Source organism: Aspergillus candidus, assembly GCF_002847045.1.
Source record: "Aspergillus candidus strain CBS 102.13 unplaced genomic scaffold BDW47scaffold_3, whole genome shotgun sequence".
NCBI lineage: Eukaryota > Fungi > Ascomycota > Eurotiomycetes > Eurotiales > Aspergillaceae > Aspergillus > Aspergillus candidus.
In genome coordinates, this window is record NW_020194008.1 from 440,192 (window position 1) to 459,850 (window position 19,659).

At 49.1% G+C, this 19,659-nt stretch overlaps 8 protein-coding genes across 8 annotated transcripts; 3 read left to right on the forward strand and 5 right to left on the reverse strand.

Moving 5' to 3' along the window:
- Nucleotides 1–714: 714 nt before the first annotated feature.
- On the forward strand, nucleotides 715–3,155 carry BDW47DRAFT_122317 (alpha/beta hydrolase; the record flags this gene model as incomplete). The annotated part of the gene is made up of 3 exons (XM_024815822.1): nucleotides 715–808; nucleotides 871–1,085; nucleotides 2,196–3,155. The coding sequence occupies 3 exons, from the start codon at nucleotides 715–717 to the stop codon at nucleotides 3,153–3,155; spliced, it is 1,269 nt and encodes a 422-aa protein (XP_024675884.1).
- A 254-nt stretch (nucleotides 3,156–3,409) lies between these two features.
- Nucleotides 3,410–4,580, reverse strand: BDW47DRAFT_122318 (uncharacterized protein; the record flags this gene model as incomplete). The annotated part of the gene is made up of 3 exons (XM_024815823.1): nucleotides 3,410–3,516; nucleotides 3,580–4,292; nucleotides 4,363–4,580. 3 exons carry the CDS (start codon nucleotides 4,578–4,580, stop codon nucleotides 3,410–3,412), a joined length of 1,038 nt encoding a protein of 345 aa, XP_024675885.1.
- A 1,328-nt stretch (nucleotides 4,581–5,908) lies between these two features.
- Nucleotides 5,909–6,793, forward strand: BDW47DRAFT_98713 (uncharacterized protein). Its single transcript, XM_024820706.1, has 3 exons — nucleotides 5,909–6,237; nucleotides 6,289–6,571; nucleotides 6,634–6,793. The coding sequence occupies exons 1-3, from the start codon at nucleotides 6,161–6,163 to the stop codon at nucleotides 6,670–6,672; spliced, it is 399 nt and encodes a 132-aa protein (XP_024675886.1). The 5' UTR covers nucleotides 5,909–6,160; the 3' UTR covers nucleotides 6,673–6,793.
- An 829-nt stretch (nucleotides 6,794–7,622) lies between these two features.
- Nucleotides 7,623–9,784, reverse strand: BDW47DRAFT_42386 (beta-lactamase family protein). Its single transcript, XM_024818995.1, has 2 exons — nucleotides 8,981–9,784; nucleotides 7,623–8,930 (listed from the first exon to the last, which is right to left on the reverse strand). The coding sequence occupies exons 1-2, from the start codon at nucleotides 9,346–9,348 to the stop codon at nucleotides 7,784–7,786; spliced, it is 1,515 nt and encodes a 504-aa protein (XP_024675887.1). The 5' UTR covers nucleotides 9,349–9,784; the 3' UTR covers nucleotides 7,623–7,783.
- Nucleotides 9,785–10,795: 1,011 nt separating this feature from the next.
- Nucleotides 10,796–12,100, reverse strand: BDW47DRAFT_98715 (sterol desaturase family protein). Its single transcript, XM_024820707.1, has 3 exons — nucleotides 11,530–12,100; nucleotides 11,405–11,471; nucleotides 10,796–11,346 (listed from the first exon to the last, which is right to left on the reverse strand). The coding sequence occupies exons 1-3, from the start codon at nucleotides 12,032–12,034 to the stop codon at nucleotides 11,016–11,018; spliced, it is 903 nt and encodes a 300-aa protein (XP_024675888.1). The 5' UTR covers nucleotides 12,035–12,100; the 3' UTR covers nucleotides 10,796–11,015.
- Nucleotides 12,101–12,649: 549 nt separating this feature from the next.
- Nucleotides 12,650–13,840, reverse strand: BDW47DRAFT_98716 (germin family protein). The gene is made up of 3 exons (XM_024820708.1): nucleotides 13,402–13,840; nucleotides 13,213–13,352; nucleotides 12,650–13,156 (listed from the first exon to the last, which is right to left on the reverse strand). Exons 1-3 carry the CDS (start codon nucleotides 13,539–13,541, stop codon nucleotides 12,738–12,740), a joined length of 699 nt encoding a protein of 232 aa, XP_024675889.1. The 5' UTR covers nucleotides 13,542–13,840; the 3' UTR covers nucleotides 12,650–12,737.
- A 243-nt stretch (nucleotides 13,841–14,083) lies between these two features.
- Nucleotides 14,084–15,857, forward strand: BDW47DRAFT_132310 (putative secretory lipase). Its single transcript, XM_024817524.1, has one exon. The coding sequence runs from the start codon at nucleotides 14,270–14,272 to the stop codon at nucleotides 15,734–15,736; it is 1,467 nt and encodes a 488-aa protein (XP_024675890.1). The 5' UTR covers nucleotides 14,084–14,269; the 3' UTR covers nucleotides 15,737–15,857.
- A 171-nt stretch (nucleotides 15,858–16,028) lies between these two features.
- On the reverse strand, nucleotides 16,029–18,024 carry BDW47DRAFT_42409 (Zn(II)2Cys6 transcription factor domain-containing protein). The gene is made up of 2 exons (XM_024818997.1): nucleotides 17,826–18,024; nucleotides 16,029–17,759 (listed from the first exon to the last, which is right to left on the reverse strand). The coding sequence occupies exons 1-2, from the start codon at nucleotides 17,934–17,936 to the stop codon at nucleotides 16,167–16,169; spliced, it is 1,704 nt and encodes a 567-aa protein (XP_024675891.1). The 5' UTR covers nucleotides 17,937–18,024; the 3' UTR covers nucleotides 16,029–16,166.
- Between the last annotated feature and the right edge of the window lie 1,635 nt (nucleotides 18,025–19,659).

The window sequence follows — 19,659 nt, forward strand, 5'->3', positions numbered from 1 at the left end:
AAGAGCAACCGCAGTCTGAGGTTTAAGTGGCATAGCCTAGCAAGGGAGGGAATTTGGGGGCAGGATGAGACAGGTTTCTTCCAGTTGGGAAACAACTGGTACCTGTTGAAACTTGGCAGATTGTACCATTGTCCATTCTCTATAAACGTAGAAGCTGAGAAGTACCCAGGCATACCGAAATGGCAGTGTCGGGCCCTGAGACAAGTCAGGAGCAAAGACTTGGCAAACTAGACCTCAAGGGTGAATATCAAGTGTGAGATTACTCTACACCATCCCGTGCGCGGTGAATGACGCTCTCTATTGGCTGGTAACCATCACGACGCTATTTTTGAGGAAAGTCCAAAAACGGAACTGCGGCGCTTTGGGCATGTTCCTCACAATCCTTCAGGAATAGCACTTGAGAATGCTAGGTAGAGTGAGTAGTTACAGATAGAGAATATGGAGCTGTAGAGGCGAAAAGCCTCAAGGCAGTATCGAGATCTTCAAGATTTCATCTCTAGTCAAGGGGTACGAGGCTGTAATTATTACCCAGACTTCAGCAGACTGATTCTTTGAAGACTCGAGAAGTATAAAAGAGAGGCTAAATCCTCTACATTCAAGACTTTATCATCTCATCCACAGTTTCCTCCAAGTTCTCTATCCTCATATCTACCCAAGACCTCTATTACCACACTTTTGCGATTCAATCAAAGTCTTCCAAAGATTACCGCCAACATGAAGCTCAACCTGGCTACTATTCTTGCCACTACCCTGGCCGTCACTGTGACTGCTGCTCCTGCTAATGAGGCAGTAACACTCACCACCCGGGGTAAGTCAAGATGGAACCTTCGCTATTCCAAAGACTAGTCATACTGATAAGACTGAATTTAGATAAGGTGGACCACATTGGTGGTACCCATGCCAACTTTATCAAACTCTGGAAAGAAGATGCCATGAATCGCTGGCGTTGGCAATACGCTGGCAAATGTGATGACTACAAAAATGCACTCAAAACCAATTATGGTAGCACCAATAACTTTCGGTGTCTTGAAAAGGATGGTAAAAAATACTTTGACACTAATATGGTTGTGGGAGTCGCTGGTGATGTAAGTATCATTCGGGCTATAAAGGAGCTTACTGAGCAAAGCTGTTGTGATCTGGGGCTTCCAGGCTGGGCGAGGGATACGTGCTTGGAGACTTTCCGAGCTAGTGACAAGTGTGACACGACCCATTCCTAGACCTGGAGCTACACGGGGTTATTCTGGTGGACTGGTGGTGGCTGGGGCTCTGGGAGCTGGATTGGTTTGGTGGGAGGGCAAATGATGTGATAATTCTATTTTGTATTTTCAGAATGAGAAGTGACTCGTCATGTTGTTCAAATTTCTCTGCACCTGTCTCGATAGTGGTTTAAAACCATGACTAGGTAGTTGTCACGGCTAGTATTCAGCACAGAGCCATGAATGACTGACTATACGACACGGCTACTAGTAATTGCCATGGATGAATCTCCTGCATTCGTGGTGTATTGAAGACCTCAAGACTTAGCTGCAGGCTCTAACGGTATTTAGGTTAGTGTCTCTGCAAATTGCGCAAATGTCCCTTTTTGATCCGTGCTCGCGTAGAATATTGAAGCGACTAAAAAGCAGCTGAAACGAGTTACCCGAAAGAGGGGCCAGATTAGGGCCGCAAGCCACCCCGCAAGCCACCCCGCCCCGTGGGCGTTTGGTGAGCACGGCCATATTTACGCTATTGTGTGTTTTTCTCTTTTCTCTTTTCTTTTTCATTTTCAAAAGTCATTTTTGTGGTATCTGCTTCTTTTCAATCGTTGGGTTGAGTGTCTTGTCGCCTGTACTTAGCCAATGAGTTAATCTTTACCTCTAAAATCTTTCCGTTGCAACTCTCCAATCCAATCCATGCTATACCTTAAAGTTGGCAATATCATGTAGTGGGGCAGCCTAAGCGCCGAGTCTACAAGTCTTAACTCTGGAAATTTCAGCGTCAACAACACAGATCGAATCCTGTGTAGAATGTGGAGCGCGTAGTTCAGATTGCAGTGAACTATGCGCTAAGTAGTGATTGGTAAGTGGTATCACTGCTGCTATGATGATGATTCCTTTCGGGGTTGTAGAGATTTCTGCTACTATGACAAAGCAGTTCAACGCTTACTGTTGAAGATAAATCTATATATACACCAGTACTGATCCATGGGATTCAAGCCCTACCTCACGCGCCTGGTTATCCCTCCTCTCCAAAACGGCAAACACACCCATACTATAATTTTCCTCCACGGCCGCGGCAGTAATAGCGAACACTTCGGTTCAGTATTTCTTGAATCCACAGACATCGCGCGGCGTCTCCCAACAGTCAAGTTTATTTTCCCCACCGCCAAGAAACGGCGCGCGACGGTACTTAAACGGACTCCGATACATCAATGGTTCGATAACTACAGTCTTGAGGACCCAAATGTTCGAATCGAGCTACAGGTTGACGGGCTAGAGGAGACTAGCCGGTTCCTGAGAACATTGATTGACGACGAAGCACAGTTGCTTGGAGAGTCAGATGACCCCACTCTTAGCAATGGCTACAGCCGCATTGTGATCGGTGGACTGAGCCAAGGTTGTGCGGCGTCTGTGATCTGCCTTCTGGGAGGGTTTCCAGGGCAGGACAGCGGGCAGCACAAACAACTTGGCGGGTTTGTGGGGATGAGCGGGTGGTTGCCCTTGGACAGGGATATTACTGGGCTTTTGGGGCTGGACAATGAGAATGAAGGCAAGAATGAAGATGAGGACCCTTTCTCACGCGATGATGAGAAAGACGAGGACACCCCTGCTCCCGTCCAGGCGCTGAATCACGTGCGGGATATCCTCGACCTACCATCCTTACGACACGAAGTAGAAAATGGCTTTGAAGGCGCAGTCCAAAAGGGAGATCAAGAATCTTGTGGACCTCCAAAGCCCCATTTACAAACGCCAGTATTTCTCGGCCATGGGTCTGCAGATCCCAAGGTGTCGGTTGACCTCGGGGAGCGAATGACGTCTGTCTTATCCAATGGGTTTGGCATGGATGTGACGTGGAAGGCGTATGAGGATTTTGGACACTGGTATAAGATACCCGATGAAATTGATGATATGGTGGATTTCTTGGAGGAGAAGGTTGGGGTTCCGTCTGTTGGTTAATCCCGTCTCTACACGACCTTTTAATCTCCAAAAATACATTATCCAGATGAGCCCTCTGGTTATAAAGGCGGCCTAACAGCCTGCTCAAAGCGATCTGTGCGGCGGCTCCACTCATCTTGATACCGACAAATAACACTGTAAAAACAATAATCAACTCAGCTACACCACCGCCTTGATCTCCAAAAGCTGAAAATTCCATGTCACCAAGCCCTAATTGTATATCCCGCAAATGACGTACAACCCATTCCACCCATTTAGTCGTGGACAACCACCGAGTACTCGCCAACCAGTTGATCGTCGTCGTCGACCCACGGTTCACAAATCTCGCCCTCAAAATCCTTTCCGTCACATTTCCCAGTGCCTGGTCAATCCAAAGTGATTAGCGAGAGACTCAACCCACGCAGGGAAATATTTGGATACTCACCCCGGGTACACTTCAGCGTAGCAGTGAAAGCAACATCACCACCCTGGTCTTTCGGAGCGGTCCACGCAATAGAAGTCGAATCCGACTTCTCTTCGGTGAACGACTCAGAAATGCTAGTGCCGAATCCAATGACATCCGCAAAGCTAATGCTCATATCCGCCCCGTTAGTCCACGACTGCGATCGGGTCTTGGTGATAGTGATCGTGGTTCCAGCGGCAACACTTGCGTAGACGATGTCCGTCTTGTCCGAAGGCTTGGTGTACGGGTCTCTCTTCAAGTCGGGATCGGACTTCCAGTCTTTGCACTTGCCCTTGTCCTTGTCCTCGTCCCCGCGAGGTAGCAAGTCAACGGACTTAAAGACACTTCTTTTGTCTGTGTCCGGGCCAGGCACCTCTATCGCACCCTCTTTGGACGGCGGGATGAGCGTTCCATTCGCATACTTCAGGTAAACAGCACCGCCGCCACCGCCGCGGCTTTCGAGGGCTCGGCGAAACTTGGCAGAGCGCGTGAGTTCCACGCCGGCATCGTCACAGCGATATCCACAGCAGTACTGGATCATGACGCTGCTATGGATGGGGAGGCGGGTGCAAGTCCCCTGCTTGAAAGAGCCAACAAGCTTGCCGCAGCCTTCTATGTCTGTGTTGGCTGGAGACTTGATCATCATGGTACAGCCCTCGTTGGGCTCCTCGACATTGATGAACGGGGCGTATGCGCTATTAAGGTATTGCCAAGTCAGCTGGAACAAGTGATGATGTGATGGGTGAAACCACCAGAGTGACATACCCGTGATCGGATGTCGAGAATCCAAGCTCTGAGGAGAAGAGATCTTTACTGTCGTAGATGACGCAGTTGGGATAACCGGTGCCCGCGGTGGCGAGGGCCACCGGACAGTTATCTTCCTCGCAGCCTCCTTTGGTACAGAAGCTTATGGGTTTCTCCGATGCATGGACAGCTTGGAAATACAAGGCTGTTGCAACGGCGATTGGCAGAGTTTTGAACATGTCGACGGTTGGAGAGAAACGTGTGGACGAGATATATGGATAAAAGAAAGCTAAGCTTGGCTGATTGTTGAATGTGTACTGTGAGAGATGCTTTTCTTGGGGGGTCTCGTTGCCGGTATTTATATTTTGGTTAGGGTACACATGCAATTTGATGCCCTTCATGCAATGCTATGCTTTCAGGGTGGCGAACCCATAGCTCGTTGCAGTCTGCTCTAGGCCTCCCACGAGATAGTAAAACCCATGGATAGCACCACCGGAGGCTTAGCCGTCTCGTATCCAAAGGGGACTAATTACGACGTGGATCTAACCTGGACTGGAGAAGAACGTGAGTACCAATGGTATAAAAAAAATAAGCACAGAATCCACCGGAAGCACAATATAAGGCTGAAAATGGTGGAGATCGACATCTCGATACAGGAATCTTGAACTTTCGAAAGGTTTCTGGACGCAGTAGCCTTCGGCTCGTATTTTTTTATTTAATAACTCAACAATATCCAGTGCTTGCTCTTCATCGTATAGCGGAATTGGTCGATACTACCGCACCTCCGTTTAAATTGTTGTTGGCTCCAGAAAGACCAAGCAGGAAGCGAGAATATCCAACACAGAGCACAGTCTCTGTATCAAGCACGGCTCATTTACCTGATTGATCGTATCAAGCAAGACTAAATGAGAAAAGTGCACTGGCCATCATGGTGGACATCTTGGCCCCATGAAACTCAATTGGGGAAGTTGATCGACAAGCTTTAAGTGTGGGGTAAACTACAGCTAAGCCAGCGAACTATTTTCCCAAAAGAGCAACTAACTAGTCGCCAGGGAGATGATCTACATAATGTCATGCTCTAATTTTATCCTTTGAGGAGCACCGATCTTACCAGGTTGGGAAAGGCGAGGCTTTGTGAAGAGAGGCTAAACAGGGGAATTTGAGTGATAACGGTTGAGGACGACATATGTGGGGCGACTGCGCTCGCACCCGCGATTACCTTGGCTTTCTCTGTAGGAAATAATCTAGCAAACAGGAAGATTCTCTGATGAGTTTATTGTCAGATTTGATCTTATGGAGAGTGTCAGGCTTGACTGCATTAGGAAAGCTGATCTACCACAAAGAGACCTGATAGGGAACTTTCAATAAAAAAAATCTATACATAGAATAAGCTGTCAATCCTATGCGTTGACTTATCTTACAAATAACCAAGGTAGTAGCCAAGAAGGTGAGATGAGATCATCATCTCATGATCGACTGTGAATAGTGTCAGTTATTCCTAGCTCGGGAAGGAGGATCTGTACAATAAGGCTATTTATATCATGCAGGATCGCTTCAAGGCGTTCCACGGGAATATTGTCATTTTGTTACTTCTCCAAGTATAGCCTGGATGCATGGTTTAATTCGAACACCTCTGAAAGCAGTGGGACTTCAAGTAAAAGCATCTTGAGACCAAGGCAGTATACAGAATCTGGAAGATAAATAGGAGCTCCCTCCCCTTCAGTCTTCCCTTCTCATCCAGCACATCCTCACTTGCACCATCCAGATAACCACTTCAACCACTATTACTCCCATCACCACACAACCCCAGCAATCCGACATGCGTCTCACCAGCATCGCACTCCTCTTCGCCGCCACGGCAATTGCCAAAGAGCTCCCCGGCAGTCTCTGGGACTGGTAAGCCGCCAAGACATCACACACGATCATCCTCGCTAACACTTCACTAAGGGAAATCTACGGCTTCAACCGTACATGCCCAACAGACCTCGAGAGTAAGGAATTTTACGATCATCATCGTGACAATGCTGTCAACTATGGCGACAAGGACAAGTCCCTAAACTGTGAGGCGTGGCTCCCCCCCGCTGACTGGGATTACGACAACCACTTGCTCGTGATGAGAGGGTTTGAGGGGAATGACTTGGAGCTGGAGATCTACGGACATGGGGGCTGTGAGAAGGACACTCAGATCAATAAGATCTATACAGATGGTTGCACTGTTGTCCCTTCGGATGTGAGTTTGATCTAGATTCTGATGTGCTTGCTTGGATCAAGGGCTGACATTTTTCTTTTCAGACGCCTCTAGAGTGGTATAGCGTTCGCAAGAGGACTTAGAGGGATTCGAAGAGCTCTTAGCGCGTTAATGGGGGGGGGTGTTCAATCAGTTTGAGGACTTATAGCTATCACATATACTTTGAGTCTTTCTACAATTTTACAATCATAGTCAAGTGTTCTGTTTTCTTGCTATTTTGACAACTGCTGTATTGGGTATGTAGAATCTTGCTCGGCGCTATATAAAAAACAAGAAGATACATGCGACTTCTATCTCACGAAGACTGTATCCTCGGACACCACAGATTAAAATCTAGCCCGGTTGGAGATCGCTGCCATCTCCTCAACACCCCACAGAAAGTATGAGACCCTAAAATGACCACATGGGTTGATAACAACCAGTCATACATGGGTAGGTCGATTATGAGATCACATTCGCCCTCGAAATGCTTAGCGGCTTGACAGGACAACAAAAAACACTCTGTAGAGCTCGATATACAAAACGTTTAATATTTGGTATACGAGTGTGCTATGTAACAGGAAGAATTAGTTGAGGCATGGCTCTGCTGGCCAAGTGGCTTGGGATAGCACTACTTGACCCGTCTCGCACGAAAGCTTTTTCAGGATAATCCGTCCAGGGTTCAGTTCCTCCTATAGTTTACACAGGGAGTAAAAAAGTGAAGTATCTTATAAGCTCCCGGTCGTTCTTGCCTATTGACATGAGAATCCAAGGGGTAAAAAATTCAGATAGGATTGATTATGAGAAGGGGAAATCGGACAGAGGCAGTGTCCACCGTCAGTGCAACACAGGTCTCTGCACAGAATGCATGGTCAAGATGGATGAGAGCGGACTTACCAGTTCTTTAACTCCGAGCTCTGTGGCTTCCTATTTCTGTCTATAATCGGTGGCAAAGGAGTATGAAATGTAATCTTGATGGGGGGGATGGTACGTGTGGACGACTTCAAAAGGCTGGTTGAGAAATGTACTGAACTGTGGCTCTTACTGTCAGGTGCCATGATACTGTCTTTTGTAACTCTGCAACATGCCAAAATTCAACGTGCCCTTAAAGTATTTGATTGAATATGATATATAGGACATGATCTGATAATTTGCGCGACCCCTAAACCACCTCTCCACCTTATTAAACTGACCACCATCTCAAGATCATATAGCTCAGTTAGGGATCCCTGTCACTCTATCAAACCATATCATCTGTTTGAGCTCTGGTTCTAGGTGCAGTCCCATTCTAACGGCCACTTCGTTTTCGAGCACGAATTCGACCTTAACAGGCTCATCGCTCCCTTCCAAATCATCGATGAGATGCGCAATATAATGGGTTTGACGGCAGACGTGGTCCAGCGTGAGTGTCGAGCTAAAAGACCTGTCAGGAGCGTTGATGAACAAAGACTTATCCACTGTCTGGAGAGTCATCTTGCGATATCCTGGGTTCCAATAGTCGCCTACGTAGGCACTGAGCGGTAGTTCCTGAGGCTCTGAATCCTCGATACCAGGACAAATCCTTTGTCGCAGCTTTTCATATTCCTCGCTGCTGGATGGATGATCCTCACGTTCAATTTCGTTCCAGTCGGGACGTTCCGGCTTCGGTACATTGAGGACATCATCAATGAATTCTCGAGCCACAACGGCCGCAACTACCCCTGCCCCCTCGGAATTTCCAAGAATGACACCACCGAATCTAAAGTCAGGGAGGAAGAAATGTCGACTGCCAAATCCTGGCACTGCACCGTCGTGGCCAACTACCATGTAACCTCTGTAGAAGAAGATTTCCCAGCCGGCAGCATATGACACAGGAGAAGTCATCGGGGCCAAGTCTTCAAAGTCGGGGTTTTGCAAGGTCCGCGCCTTGATGAGGCCTTTGTAGACGCTGTCAGTGATGGGGTTGTCCTGGTTCATGACCGCTTTGACCCATTTGATATAGTCGTTGACGCTCGTGATAATGGAGCCGGCGCCTTGGGCTTCGGGGCAGTCGGGGGTTTGGAAGCCGTGGTAGATGTTTTGTTCTTCTTTATACGAATATCCGGTTGCAATGCGGTCGCTGAAGCCCTTGACTCGGGCACGCTCAGGCTGGAGCGATGTCGAGTGCATATTGAGAGGACGGAAGAAATATTTCTCAAGGAAGTCGGAGAAAGAGATACCGGTTTTGCTCTCGACTAAGTGCGTCGCGACGGTATACATCATGTTGCAGTACATGTATTTTGATCGAATGGAAGCGGCTACAGCCAGATTGCGCAGGTTTCTCGTAACGGATCGTGCATTGTCTGGCTCACTCGCTCGCGGGCCCAGGTAGGAAAGGTCGTGTCTGAGTCTGTCAGCGGGGGTTCGTACCATTGTGGGCGGGAGTGTCCTTACGGAGCCATGCCGGTTCGGTGGCTAAGTATGTCTTCGACCGTAATGCCTTTGGTGTGCTGCTCCTCAGACATCACGAAGTCGTCTGGAAGTAGATTTGACATGGTCGCATCGTACTGCACCTCGGGGTACTCATCATTGTTGTCTACTAGCAGTCCCACGGACGCAGCGGTCATGGATTTGGAGGCGGACGCGATGTCAAATAGGGTGTCTGGTGTGCAGGGAGTCGACGGGGAGAGCGAAGCCTGTCCGTATCCAGCGGACATGATTGTGTCGTTTTGGACAATTGCAATTGCCAAGCCAGGGACATGGTGCTCCTTCATCAAATCGTCCACGTGGGAGGGGAACCCTGCCGAATTGAAGAGATCCATTGTCACTGATATTCTCGCGATGTCAGATGTAAACGAAAGATGTAGTGGTCTCGCCCAATTCGTATGGCCATAGAGTCATATTTAAGATAGACTGCAATATCTTTATTTGTTCGCTTGGTGTTTCTATTTCGGGACCCCGCCAACGCCTTAGATTCCTGCTGCCTACTTGAGTCAGAACGGTGGAACTGGGAAGTAAGCTGATGGAAGCTAAACTGCATAGGCTGAGCCAGAAATGTATTCAGCTCAACGGTTGAAGAGGTATAAGTCTCGGAGTGGAGCTGCCACATAGGCATCGCGATCGATGCCCTGAGTAATGCGGCATGTCATGATGGTACATCTGTTCTGCTCCAGGTGTTTGGCACTGAACTCGAACAATAGTTAGAAATCTGTACCAAATATTTCTGCCCCCAGCTTTACTTAGTGATTAGCAAAAAAGCTATGAGTAGAGGTGATGATCCACTGTGTAGATCAAGCCTTGTGGAAGTCGACCTGGCTTAAGGGGGGTGGCGCAGTCATCGAACTACAGTTCGAATCAGTTACTAGTGTCGATCTACCTATCTATATGACAAACTCCTATCAGACGATGCCATCCTTCCTCGAAGTTTATATGCGACCAGCTTGGTTGTAACTGAATTCTTTCGTGAACATCCCTGGTTCCATAATGCGCTTAAACGTCACCCATAGCCTGGCCCCAGAGATGAGATACCCTGATTTGGAGTCTTGGGTTTTCGGTGGAACCATGAGGATGCGAATGAACAAGATTTGCGGTTTGGTGGCCTTGGAGGCAGACCGGTGGTTTCTGAAGCCAAAAAATCAGGGTAGTTCCTGCCGCCACTGGTCAATCTGATGCGGTCTTTGGTACGGTCTGACAAGAGATATCTAGTCAAACAGTGTACTCTACTACTCCGTACACATTCCGACCAACGGATTACTAGCACGCTAAGACGAAAGTGTAATAGTTACAGACCATCATTTGGTTGCCAACTTGCCACAGCCTGTACGACGGCTTATCATCTGTAGACCCGCAACAACAGGGGAAGTAAAAATGAGCCCCGTTGCAACCAGAAAACCATCAGACTCCATGTCCCAGTCTGTATCGCGGTCACTTATACTACTGTCCGACCTTTCTACCCAGTTTACAAATCTTTATACACGATCACTACAGCTAACAACCTCATTATGATACATAGAGACGTACCGCACCTAAGTGGGTTGTTTTCTTCTTTTTTTTTAGTAGCCCATCGAACAGCTGTCGGATCTATCCACTATTCTGGTAATGTAGATTGGGCAGAAATATGCACTGAGCGAGAGATGTCAACTCGCGCTTCCAAATCAGCGTAGGGCCCGGAAAACATCTTTTTCAGAGAATTATCATGCAAGACGTTATTCACCTCAGCGATGGCTATTTAGATCTAAGGGCTAAGCGACAATGCTCATGTAACGGAGGTTAAACTCTATAAAGATCATATTATTTATATAACATACCCTGACACCCGCCAAATGCGACATGTCAATCATGACAACTAGTAATTATTAGACCGGGTTCCAACCGGATGTTCAATATATATACAGAAAAGTATGCATGTACTGTGATGGCCCGATCCATCAACAGATTTTTTACACGGGTATCCATCTCTTTGTACCCGATGGGCGGGGTGGAGAATCCTCTACTCCCCCTTTGGCTTCTGAATGGGGTTGCCTTGCTCGTCGACGAGCCCTTTCGCGCGCATCACCTTCAGGGCATCGTGTAGCGGATCCAGCTCCGGCTGCGGGGCGCGGTGCGAGCCGAAATAAGTGTCGGCCCAGGTGAAGTATTGTCCGTAATTGACGGTGAAGTACATGTGGTGGAGGGTGTGATGCGCGGGGCTGTTGAGGAATTTTTCCGTCCAGTGGCCTGAGATCATGTCGCCGTCGTGGATCAGGATGGTCCAGATCTGAACTGCGCCGAAGAGGATCATGTACAGGTGGCGCTGCATGGGGCACATGAAGACGAAGACGCTATGAAGGGTTAGTAAACATGGAATCGCCGGAACCTTTGAGGGATTGGGGGACTCACTGGTATGGTAGAGACTGCACGTACCCATCCAACGGATGGAACGCTAAGGCAGCCCACGGCGTGGGAACTATGACATTGTCAGCATGAGAACCAGCCAGAACACAGGAATTTTGTGAAAGACGGACCGATCCATTTGTGGTGCGGCTTGTGAATGTACTTGTACACGCTGGGGTGATGCTCGAGGCGATGAATCCAGTAGATGGCAATGTCGTTGAAAGCCATGTACAACGCGGCCGATACTAACAGCCAGGGCCACCCATAGTCGCTCACCGACTCGTACAGCAAACTCTTCCCTCGGACCTCAGCCAGGAACCAGGGCAGAGTCAGAATGTTGATAACAGGGACGGCGGACATCGACGATACGATCTCTTGGCGGATTTGATTGGGCAAAAAGCGAGGATGGTACTCGAGGCGTCGGTCAAATATGCAGTAGTAGGAGAGGGCGCTGAAAAAGAAGTAAAGGGAGGTTGCGCCGAGCTGCGTGAGGACGAGCAGCGAGGTTATCTGCCGATAAATATTGTCGCGCGGCCATCGCGACGTCGCGTCGGCGAGGGAGGGGTCGGAGGGCAGCAACCAGGCATAGGCCTTGTCCAGGACGAGGGGATCGAGGAATTCGAGAGCGACATCCATTGGCAATGATGGGCTGCTATTCAATTGAGCGACGATAATAGTGAAATTCCACAAGGATGGTGCGCCGTTAAAGGGGAAGGTATTAAGGGGCGATAACTGCGCCGGACTATCAGATAGTCCGATCCCGTGCCCATTTGGCGCCACTATTTCAGGGCACTTCCGATCCGGTTCGTGCAGGAAACCCGAGTGGAGATTATGGAGATTTTAAGTCCAGGGGTAATTAACTAGGTGGTCTCTAGAACGCCTGGGTGCGGTTCTATGGGGGGCCTGAGGCAAACAGAAAAGTCTAACCCAACCAAAAGAAAACAATGTACATGTTGGGATGGCTTATAGCCTCATCAGCTCATAAGATCTTTAGAATCTTTTTTAAGTAGCTAAATAATATTGATCTGAAGAATAAAACAGCATATTCTAAATAATATACACTTTCTGATTATTTGACTGTATAAATAGCATGCTATATTTCTATTTTATCTTTGCTCTTTCTTACTAGGCCCTCTGTAAAGAGCTTTTTTTTATTAACTTTATCATGCTATCATGTCACCTAGAAACTTCAAGATAATTAATCCAAATAGCCGATATGTTAAGAATAACATGATTTCTATATAACCGACCCCGAACTCACCCTTCCACATGTTGACACCCCAATCTATCAAACAACCCGGTCAAAACATCCGCTCGTAGCATATCACACGCATCAAGCCTAGTTCTTCTTCTTACCGCATTTCGCCAAACATTTCTCAACCTCGATAGCCGCACTCTTAGGAATTGCCTTCCTCACTTTCTCAATGTCCTCCCCAGCAATGCTCTGCCCAAGATTGCCAGCAATAACATCATCGCTGAGCGCAAAGGCCTGCTGTGCAACCAAACCCACCGAGAATTCTTCGTTATTGAACGCTGCAACAAAACTGGCAGTGTCACAGTCGGGATTCACCTGCGTGTGGAATGAACCGGCCGGGAAGACGGTCACCATGCCGGGCTTCAGCTCGGCGCGGATAACGCGTTGATTTCCCTTGGAGTCGACGACAGCCTCGGGTACCATTTCGGTTAAGACGCGTCCCTTGGTAACGGTCAGGAGCTCGGTGGCACGGGGGTGCAGGTGGAGGAAGGACATGCTGCATCCTGTTTACATGCATGAGTGCTTGTCAAGATGTAGGACGATATTGTTTTCAACGTACCTGGAAGATCACCGACGCTGAAGGAGGCACCGACGCCGACTAGAGCGGGAAAGTTCTGGGTGGAGGCAACAGGCTCTTTCTCTGAGAACTTGAAGACGAAGTCCTCGTCTTTTGGCAAGAGATTGTAACGTTCGGTCGCACTAAGCAGTCAGATATCCTGCTCTGAGGCGGACATAATTAGGAGCTTACCTGTCTGCGAGACGGAGTTTAGCCGTCAAGCTGAGTTCTGATGTTGAGCTCTTGGTGATCGGCTGAGGTGCGGCCGTTGCTGGCAAGGCGACGGCGACCATCACCGCGAACAGAGAGTGTAGGGAAGTTTCGAGAAGCATGATGGCTATTGAAGATAAATTTCAAAAGGTTTCTTGTGCGAGACTTTGAAAGTAGTCAGTGATGTTGATGTGTTGCTTTGCTTTTGACGTTGCTGGATACTGATGAGTGAAGAGGGCGGCCCTTCGAGGCCCTTAAATATCTTCTGGCTTTTTCATCTTTGTGTTTGGGCAACCCCAATCCGACGCTACCTGGCAGGAATAGGATGAGGTATTCCAAATCGAATTCTAATCCCTATCATTCTGCTCAGCCGCAATGGGGCCTGACCAGCAGCTTACACGACGGCGAGCATGAACTGCCCGAGCATGACACCACAGAGTACGTAGATCAGAAAGTGGATATCATATTGGTTGGCGTGGCGGACTTTGGCGTATTGGTAATACGACGCGCCTCTTGGCGGCCAGTTCAGCCCTATGAGCCACCCTGCCACATCGTATCTCCACAATAGACCCTAACCTGTAGCCAATGCATTGTTAGGCTATTCCCCGAGTACGACATTCATGCTTTATGGTCTGTAGGAATGATCCCGAGTATCCTCACTTTTGTGATGTATGACTTCGCATGACAAATTCAAACTAGGACATGACGTGAGCACGTTCAACGCACCAGGAGACCACTCGAATATAAAAGCTACGGGCAATGATGGGTCATTCCAATTTCCAGATCACCACAGACTTCAAAATCTACAGAAGACTGACCTTATCCTTTGACCATCGTCAGCACTATAACGATGATCTCATACCTTCAAATGTTTGCTTTACTCCTCGGAGTCCCGTTGGTTGCAAGCCAAGCAGCAACACATTCAACGGGATGGAATTCGAGTTTCGAGCTTAGCCCCGAGCAAGTCACGTTGGCCAGCCTGACCGACGATCTGGCAGCTGTTATCAACACCATAACCAAATTCGATCACTCCCAGCTTGCAAACGGTGGGGCACACGAGGATGACTTTTACAACGTCCAGAACCTCCCCAAGGACAAATGGCCCACCGAGCCTGGAAAGACAGTCAAACTTCAAGAGCTCACGGACCCAAAACCATTCACCATCCCCGCAAAGACAGCTTTGTCCCGCATTGTATATAGCACGACCAACATCAACGGGACTTTGATCCCTGCTTCCGCCTACATCCTATGGCCGTATCAACCGAAAGGCCTTCATGCCAAAAAACACAAAACTTCTGAGTCATCCGCCCCCGTTGTGCTCTGGACACATGGAACTTCAGGCTTCTATGCCAATGGGGCTCCCTCCGTACACCGCGGCCTGTTCTACTCCGAAATCGTGCCATATGCGTTGGCCGAAGCCGGATACGCTGTGATTGCGCCAGACTATGCCGGGCTTGGCATAGACAAGTCTTGGGACGGGAGCCACATCCCACACCAGTATTTTGCTCGCGAAGCCGGCGCTCACGATGCTCTTAACACTCTAAGAGCGGCTCAGGAGTCGTTCCCGAAGCGTCTGTCGAAGGAATATGTCGTCATGGGCCACAGCCAGGGCGGTGCGGTTGCTTGGGGCCTGTCTGAAATTCTTGGTCGCAAAGATCCCAAGTTCAGAGATGTTGCGAAGGGCTACCGTGGTGCTGTTCTCGCTGCCCCGCCAACAGACGCTTTCTCAGCCAACTCTCCGGCCTTTCTAGCGTGGATTGGCAAAGACTTAGCTCGGATTTACCGGTCTTTCAAGCTCAGCGACTGGTTCACTCCGCTTGGTGTCAGCAGGATTGAGCTTTTGAACCAGATCGAAGGATCCCAGATGGTGAGTTTTGCCATGCTCGGCGATGAGAAAGCAATGCTCAAGCCAGGTTGGAATGACACCTGGTATGTTCCAGCGTATGAGCAATTATCCAACCCCGGAAGCCGGCCACTCAAAGGACCGATCCTTGTCGTCCAGGGAACTGAAGATCCAACCGTGCTCTACAACACGACAAAGTCTACCGCAAAAGAGACGGTGAAAAAGTACCCTGGTGACCTGGAGCTGTTGGCTGTCTCTGGGGCAAACCATTTCGCTGCCATGAGCGCGGCGAAGCAAACCTGGCTGCAGTGGATCGAGGACCGCTTTGAGAATAGACCTGTGACTAAGAGTGGTTACGTTGAGTCTCAGCTGGACAGCTTTTTGCCTCAGGAAAATTATCAGGTTGCTCCGAACTCTTTTGCGCAGTGGGCTGGGAAGCCAGAGTGGTATTATGAGGTGCTGACTGCGTTTTGAGCGCGGACTGCGGGGGGGGTGTAGCGAAGCATACATTGGCTTTACTAGACATGTGGTTACTTTTCTTGATTTTTTTTCTTTTTTCTTTCTTTCTTTATCTGACTCGCCCTTTTGATCTTCATAGCTTGAATGTCCAGTTCACCCGTCCCTGCAACGTGTCGTTCCGAAAAATAACATAGAATCATCAAGGCCCAGTGAATTTCAAACAGTTATTTCTACGGGACTGTTGGTATAGGCTTACTAGAGCAATCATACAAGATAAATCCACGTCAGAAATCTATGATCTAGTCACCAACTGCATCCTTCCAGGTAGCTCAGACTGGATCTTTGCTAACAAGATTCCTCAACACGACCAGCCTCACTAAATGGCTAATTACAGCACATACATAGTCCGGGATAAAATCCTAATCAAGGCCTTACCCATCAATAGCTAAATAATATTCGGCGCAAGCTCCCGCTTAACCAAATACATACTCTCAGGCCACCACGTCTCCCCAGTACCCGCCAACTGACTCATTAGATCCTGCGTCTTCATCAACGACACGATCTGCCCTAGCTCCCACTGCCCAATGTCGCCGATCCACCACACCCCATCCAGCAGCATGACAAGAACCAGCCAATGAGCGAAGATATCCAGCGCTAGGAGGTGCGTCGCGCTGAGCGACGGTTCCTCCGACCCGGGTGAGTCCTGCGTCATCCACCGCTCGGCTCGCGCCTCAACGGACGGTGAGTCGAGAACTGATTGAACGAGGCTGAGGAACTCGGCTGGTGCTTTGTTGAGGAAAGACATGATGATTCGTCGGAGGACGCGCGGGGATTGGATCGATGTCACACTGATCATGTATCGTGCTACCCATGAGGAGACTCGTGAGAGTTCATCGAATGACATTAAGGGGTTTTGGGGGGCGTCGACGCTGGGGTTGTCCTCTCGTGGGAGTAGGGCCTTTGATGCGCAATTTTCGAGTATGGAGATGGTGTCTAAAGATGCCTCGAGTTGGTGCGTGTCGCTGAGTGGTTGGTCGAATTGTTTTAAAAGAGTCGCTGTGGACTCGGCTCTTCTCCGTAGACTCTCCAGAGCTCGAATATACGTCGATGCGACCAGAGGGAGAAAAAGCCTCTTTGTTTTTTTGGTGGGACCGTCCTCCGGCGCTAAGACATCTTTGTTACATGACGCTGTCCCGGGGGACATGAGTCGTGTATCTACTCCTGGGCAATCGGGGCCGTTAATGATGTGGTTTAGCACGGCGGTGGACGCTGTGTGGGCTGCGCGGGTAAACGAGATCCACTGCGAGTTTTGCGGGAGAATGTCGCCTGGCAGCCGCTGGCCGCGCTGTTTTGCGGTAGCTGCGAGAAACACTCGTACGGAGTGGCTGGCAGAAGCATATAGGACCATGAGGGCCGCATTAGCGAGGAGGTGGTCATACGAGTCTGCCTTCTGCATGGATGCTGAGATGTGCCGCAGGGAAGCGATGTGATGGCTATCCCCGAGCGCCAGTAGCGCCCCGATGTCCGCGAGAATTTGGTGGTCCAGTGGGGTTGGGTTTTGTTTTGCTATATCGTGGGCTTTGCATGCTGCTGCTAACGCTAGCAGGGATGACATGACAACGTCGCATTTGAACGCCAGATTTGGCACCCCGACCGACAGGGCGTAAAGGTCGAGTTCGTCAAATGGGATGGTGTGGCTGGTGTGCGTGAGGTAGTGGGCCAAAAGCCCGAGCTCTGTCGCGTCAAGAGGACCGGGGGGGGTTGTACGCCACACAAGACCCTGTTCTTCGGGACCTAAGGTTGAAGGAAGAGGTTGTTGGACAGATGGAGGAGTGGGAGCCAACAGGTGATCACTTGCAGGTACACCTGGCGACCCAGGGGCTGGAACTATAGTCATAGGGCTGGTGGGTGAGACATGCGCGTTAGGAACAAGGCCATCTGCCGACCATGGTTCCCCCGACACGTTGTCATGACTCGGATATCGACAGCTATACTCCCGCAAAACGCATCTGGAGCAACTCGGTCTTAGTTCATCACACTAGGTCCCACGCAATAATAATCAGGGGGCTGTATGCCGAGTTGTTGGGATTGCATTGTGGCATACCTTCTTACGCTGTTGCTTGCATCGGAGGCAACCATTCCTGGATTTCCCGTGTATCCTCCGCAGCCTGTACCCGCTCGGCTGAAGCTCAACGGGTGTCGTATTCCTAGGCATCTCGCCCGGTGGAAATGTCAGCACAATCAAAGTTGTGCGACGTGTGTCGTCAAAAACGTGGAGCGTATTAGTCAAAGGGGCTCAACGCTCGCATTTTAGGCTTCGAACTTCTGCGGTTCAAACAAGTGGGGGGATCGTCCTCTTGGGGTAGAGATTAATTCAGCCGCAAGAGAGCAATACGCTCCCGCATGGCATCAGCACTAACGCGGTTAGGCTTCCATATGGGGTCCCTAGCTGGACATAGGCGTCGCGACGTGGTTCGTGGCTGTGAGCCTTGGCGGTCATTTCGACCTATCTGTGATTCAGGGTGCTCGTGTTCGGAACGACTTCCTCTGATAGAAATCTTAGGTCATTACTCGGGGTAGAGTCGATCTTTGAACGTCTTTTCTGGTTGGCCCTGGCGATAACTTTCTCAATAAACTTGAGCTGTCGTACAAGAATGTTCGCTATGCTTTCCTGGTAGCTGACTCGGTGGTAGCCCATGAGTAGACTATGCCACTACACTGTAATGCCAAGTTCAAACACGACGTTGCGCCGAGCAGCAGCGTGGCCCCTGGAAGATCAAGTTGGCTTAGCTTCTGGTTCCATGATAGATCCCCTCCTTACTGCGGGAGGGGGTTTTTTCAGTATAGCCTAATAGCTCTAAGGACGTAATAATTTGTAGTTAATAATGATACTCCGGAATAGGGACTATTTTTGTTTACTATTCATAAGTAGTCTAATAGCTAATATCGTATTATATATGTCTAGACCTTAGAAGGATCTGTTCTGATCCAGATCCAGATCTGCTCTAATCCGCCCTCGGGGCGAATCAGGGTACATCACGCTTTTGCATCTGCGACACACTGCACATTCAGACGCATCCGTACTTTTGAAGCCAATAAATCAATCCAACTACTGCACAGGCCTCTGTGATGAGAGAAGATGGAATGTTATTATTGGATTTGGAATTTGCTTGCCAGGGGCCGGCTAAGAAGATAATTAAGTGCTCCCTAGCCAATAATGGCATGTAAATTGGCAACATGTAGCGTAAAACCGCACTACTGGAATTACACGCCAGCGGTACCAGGGAGGTTCAGACTGCTTAGGCTATACAAGCCATTCAGGTGAAGAACTTCGGATGAAGAGGGGTGAAGGGCCTGAAGACACAGAGACAGAGCTATAGGAAAGCAAAAAAAAAAAAAAAAAACCAAAAAGAAAGGAAACATACAACAGCCGGGATTCGCATGTGGTCACCCACCATACTACTAACCGGCCGGCGTGTGGCTTAAGTACGGCTGAGCGGACGGGAAGCCCTGTTCTCCACACCCTATGGTCGTATGTACTTTTTCTTTGAAAGAAATGATTTATATAGAGTATTAAGTCGTTATCTACGATCACTTTGCAGCCCTTCTCCGTGGACTGCAGCACGAAGGGACAGCTGCTCGAGATGCATTGCATGTCAGGATATCCGTCATGTCCAGGAATAACCTAAAGCATCTGCAAATGTGCCGGAGTACTGATCTGAAGCGAGTATATCCAGTAGATGAGAGTGCCGATGCCATGCTGCAGCCCCATTCTTGGCCTGTAGAATTCTTGCCCGAGGTCCTTCTCGGTTCCGCTGTGTTTCTTGTCTTCATAGTCTATTGTCCATTATCCCGTTTCTGTTGTCCTAAGTGTTATATCGGGGCTAAGGACGAACTGCAGCATATAGCGTTCAAAAACATAGGGCATGCAGATCAGG

Coding starts and splice junctions, on each gene's coding strand:
- BDW47DRAFT_98713 (XM_024820706.1), top strand. CDS start 6,161: ATGCGTCTCACCAGCATCGCACTCCTCTTCGCCGCCACGGCAATTGCC. Junction 6,238..6,288: donor CCCGGCAGTCTCTGGGACTG/GTAAGCCGCCAA, acceptor CACTTCACTAAG/GGAAATCTACGGCTTCAACC. Junction 6,572..6,633: donor GCACTGTTGTCCCTTCGGAT/GTGAGTTTGATC, acceptor TTTTCTTTTCAG/ACGCCTCTAGAGTGGTATAG.
- BDW47DRAFT_42386 (XM_024818995.1), bottom strand. CDS start 9,348: ATGGATCTCTTCAATTCGGCAGGGTTCCCCTCCCACGTGGACGATTTG. Junction 8,931..8,980: donor CACCGAACCGGCATGGCTCC/GTAAGGACACTC, acceptor TGACAGACTCAG/ACACGACCTTTCCTACCTGG.
- BDW47DRAFT_98715 (XM_024820707.1), bottom strand. CDS start 12,034: ATGGATGTCGCTCTCGAATTCCTCGATCCCCTCGTCCTGGACAAGGCC. Junction 11,472..11,529: donor GCCGCACCACAAATGGATCG/GTCCGTCTTTCA, acceptor ACAATGTCATAG/TTCCCACGCCGTGGGCTGCC. Junction 11,347..11,404: donor GTGCAGTCTCTACCATACCA/GTGAGTCCCCCA, acceptor AACCCTTCATAG/CGTCTTCGTCTTCATGTGCC.
- BDW47DRAFT_98716 (XM_024820708.1), bottom strand. CDS start 13,541: ATGCTTCTCGAAACTTCCCTACACTCTCTGTTCGCGGTGATGGTCGCC. Junction 13,353..13,401: donor AAACTCCGTCTCGCAGACAG/GTAAGCTCCTAA, acceptor CTGACTGCTTAG/TGCGACCGAACGTTACAATC. Junction 13,157..13,212: donor CAGCGTCGGTGATCTTCCAG/GTACGTTGAAAA, acceptor GCATGTAAACAG/GATGCAGCATGTCCTTCCTC.
- BDW47DRAFT_132310 (XM_024817524.1), top strand. CDS start 14,270: ATGATCTCATACCTTCAAATGTTTGCTTTACTCCTCGGAGTCCCGTTG.
- BDW47DRAFT_42409 (XM_024818997.1), bottom strand. CDS start 17,936: ATGCCTAGGAATACGACACCCGTTGAGCTTCAGCCGAGCGGGTACAGG. Junction 17,760..17,825: donor GCAAGCAACAGCGTAAGAAG/GTATGCCACAAT, acceptor CGTGGGACCTAG/TGTGATGAACTAAGACCGAG.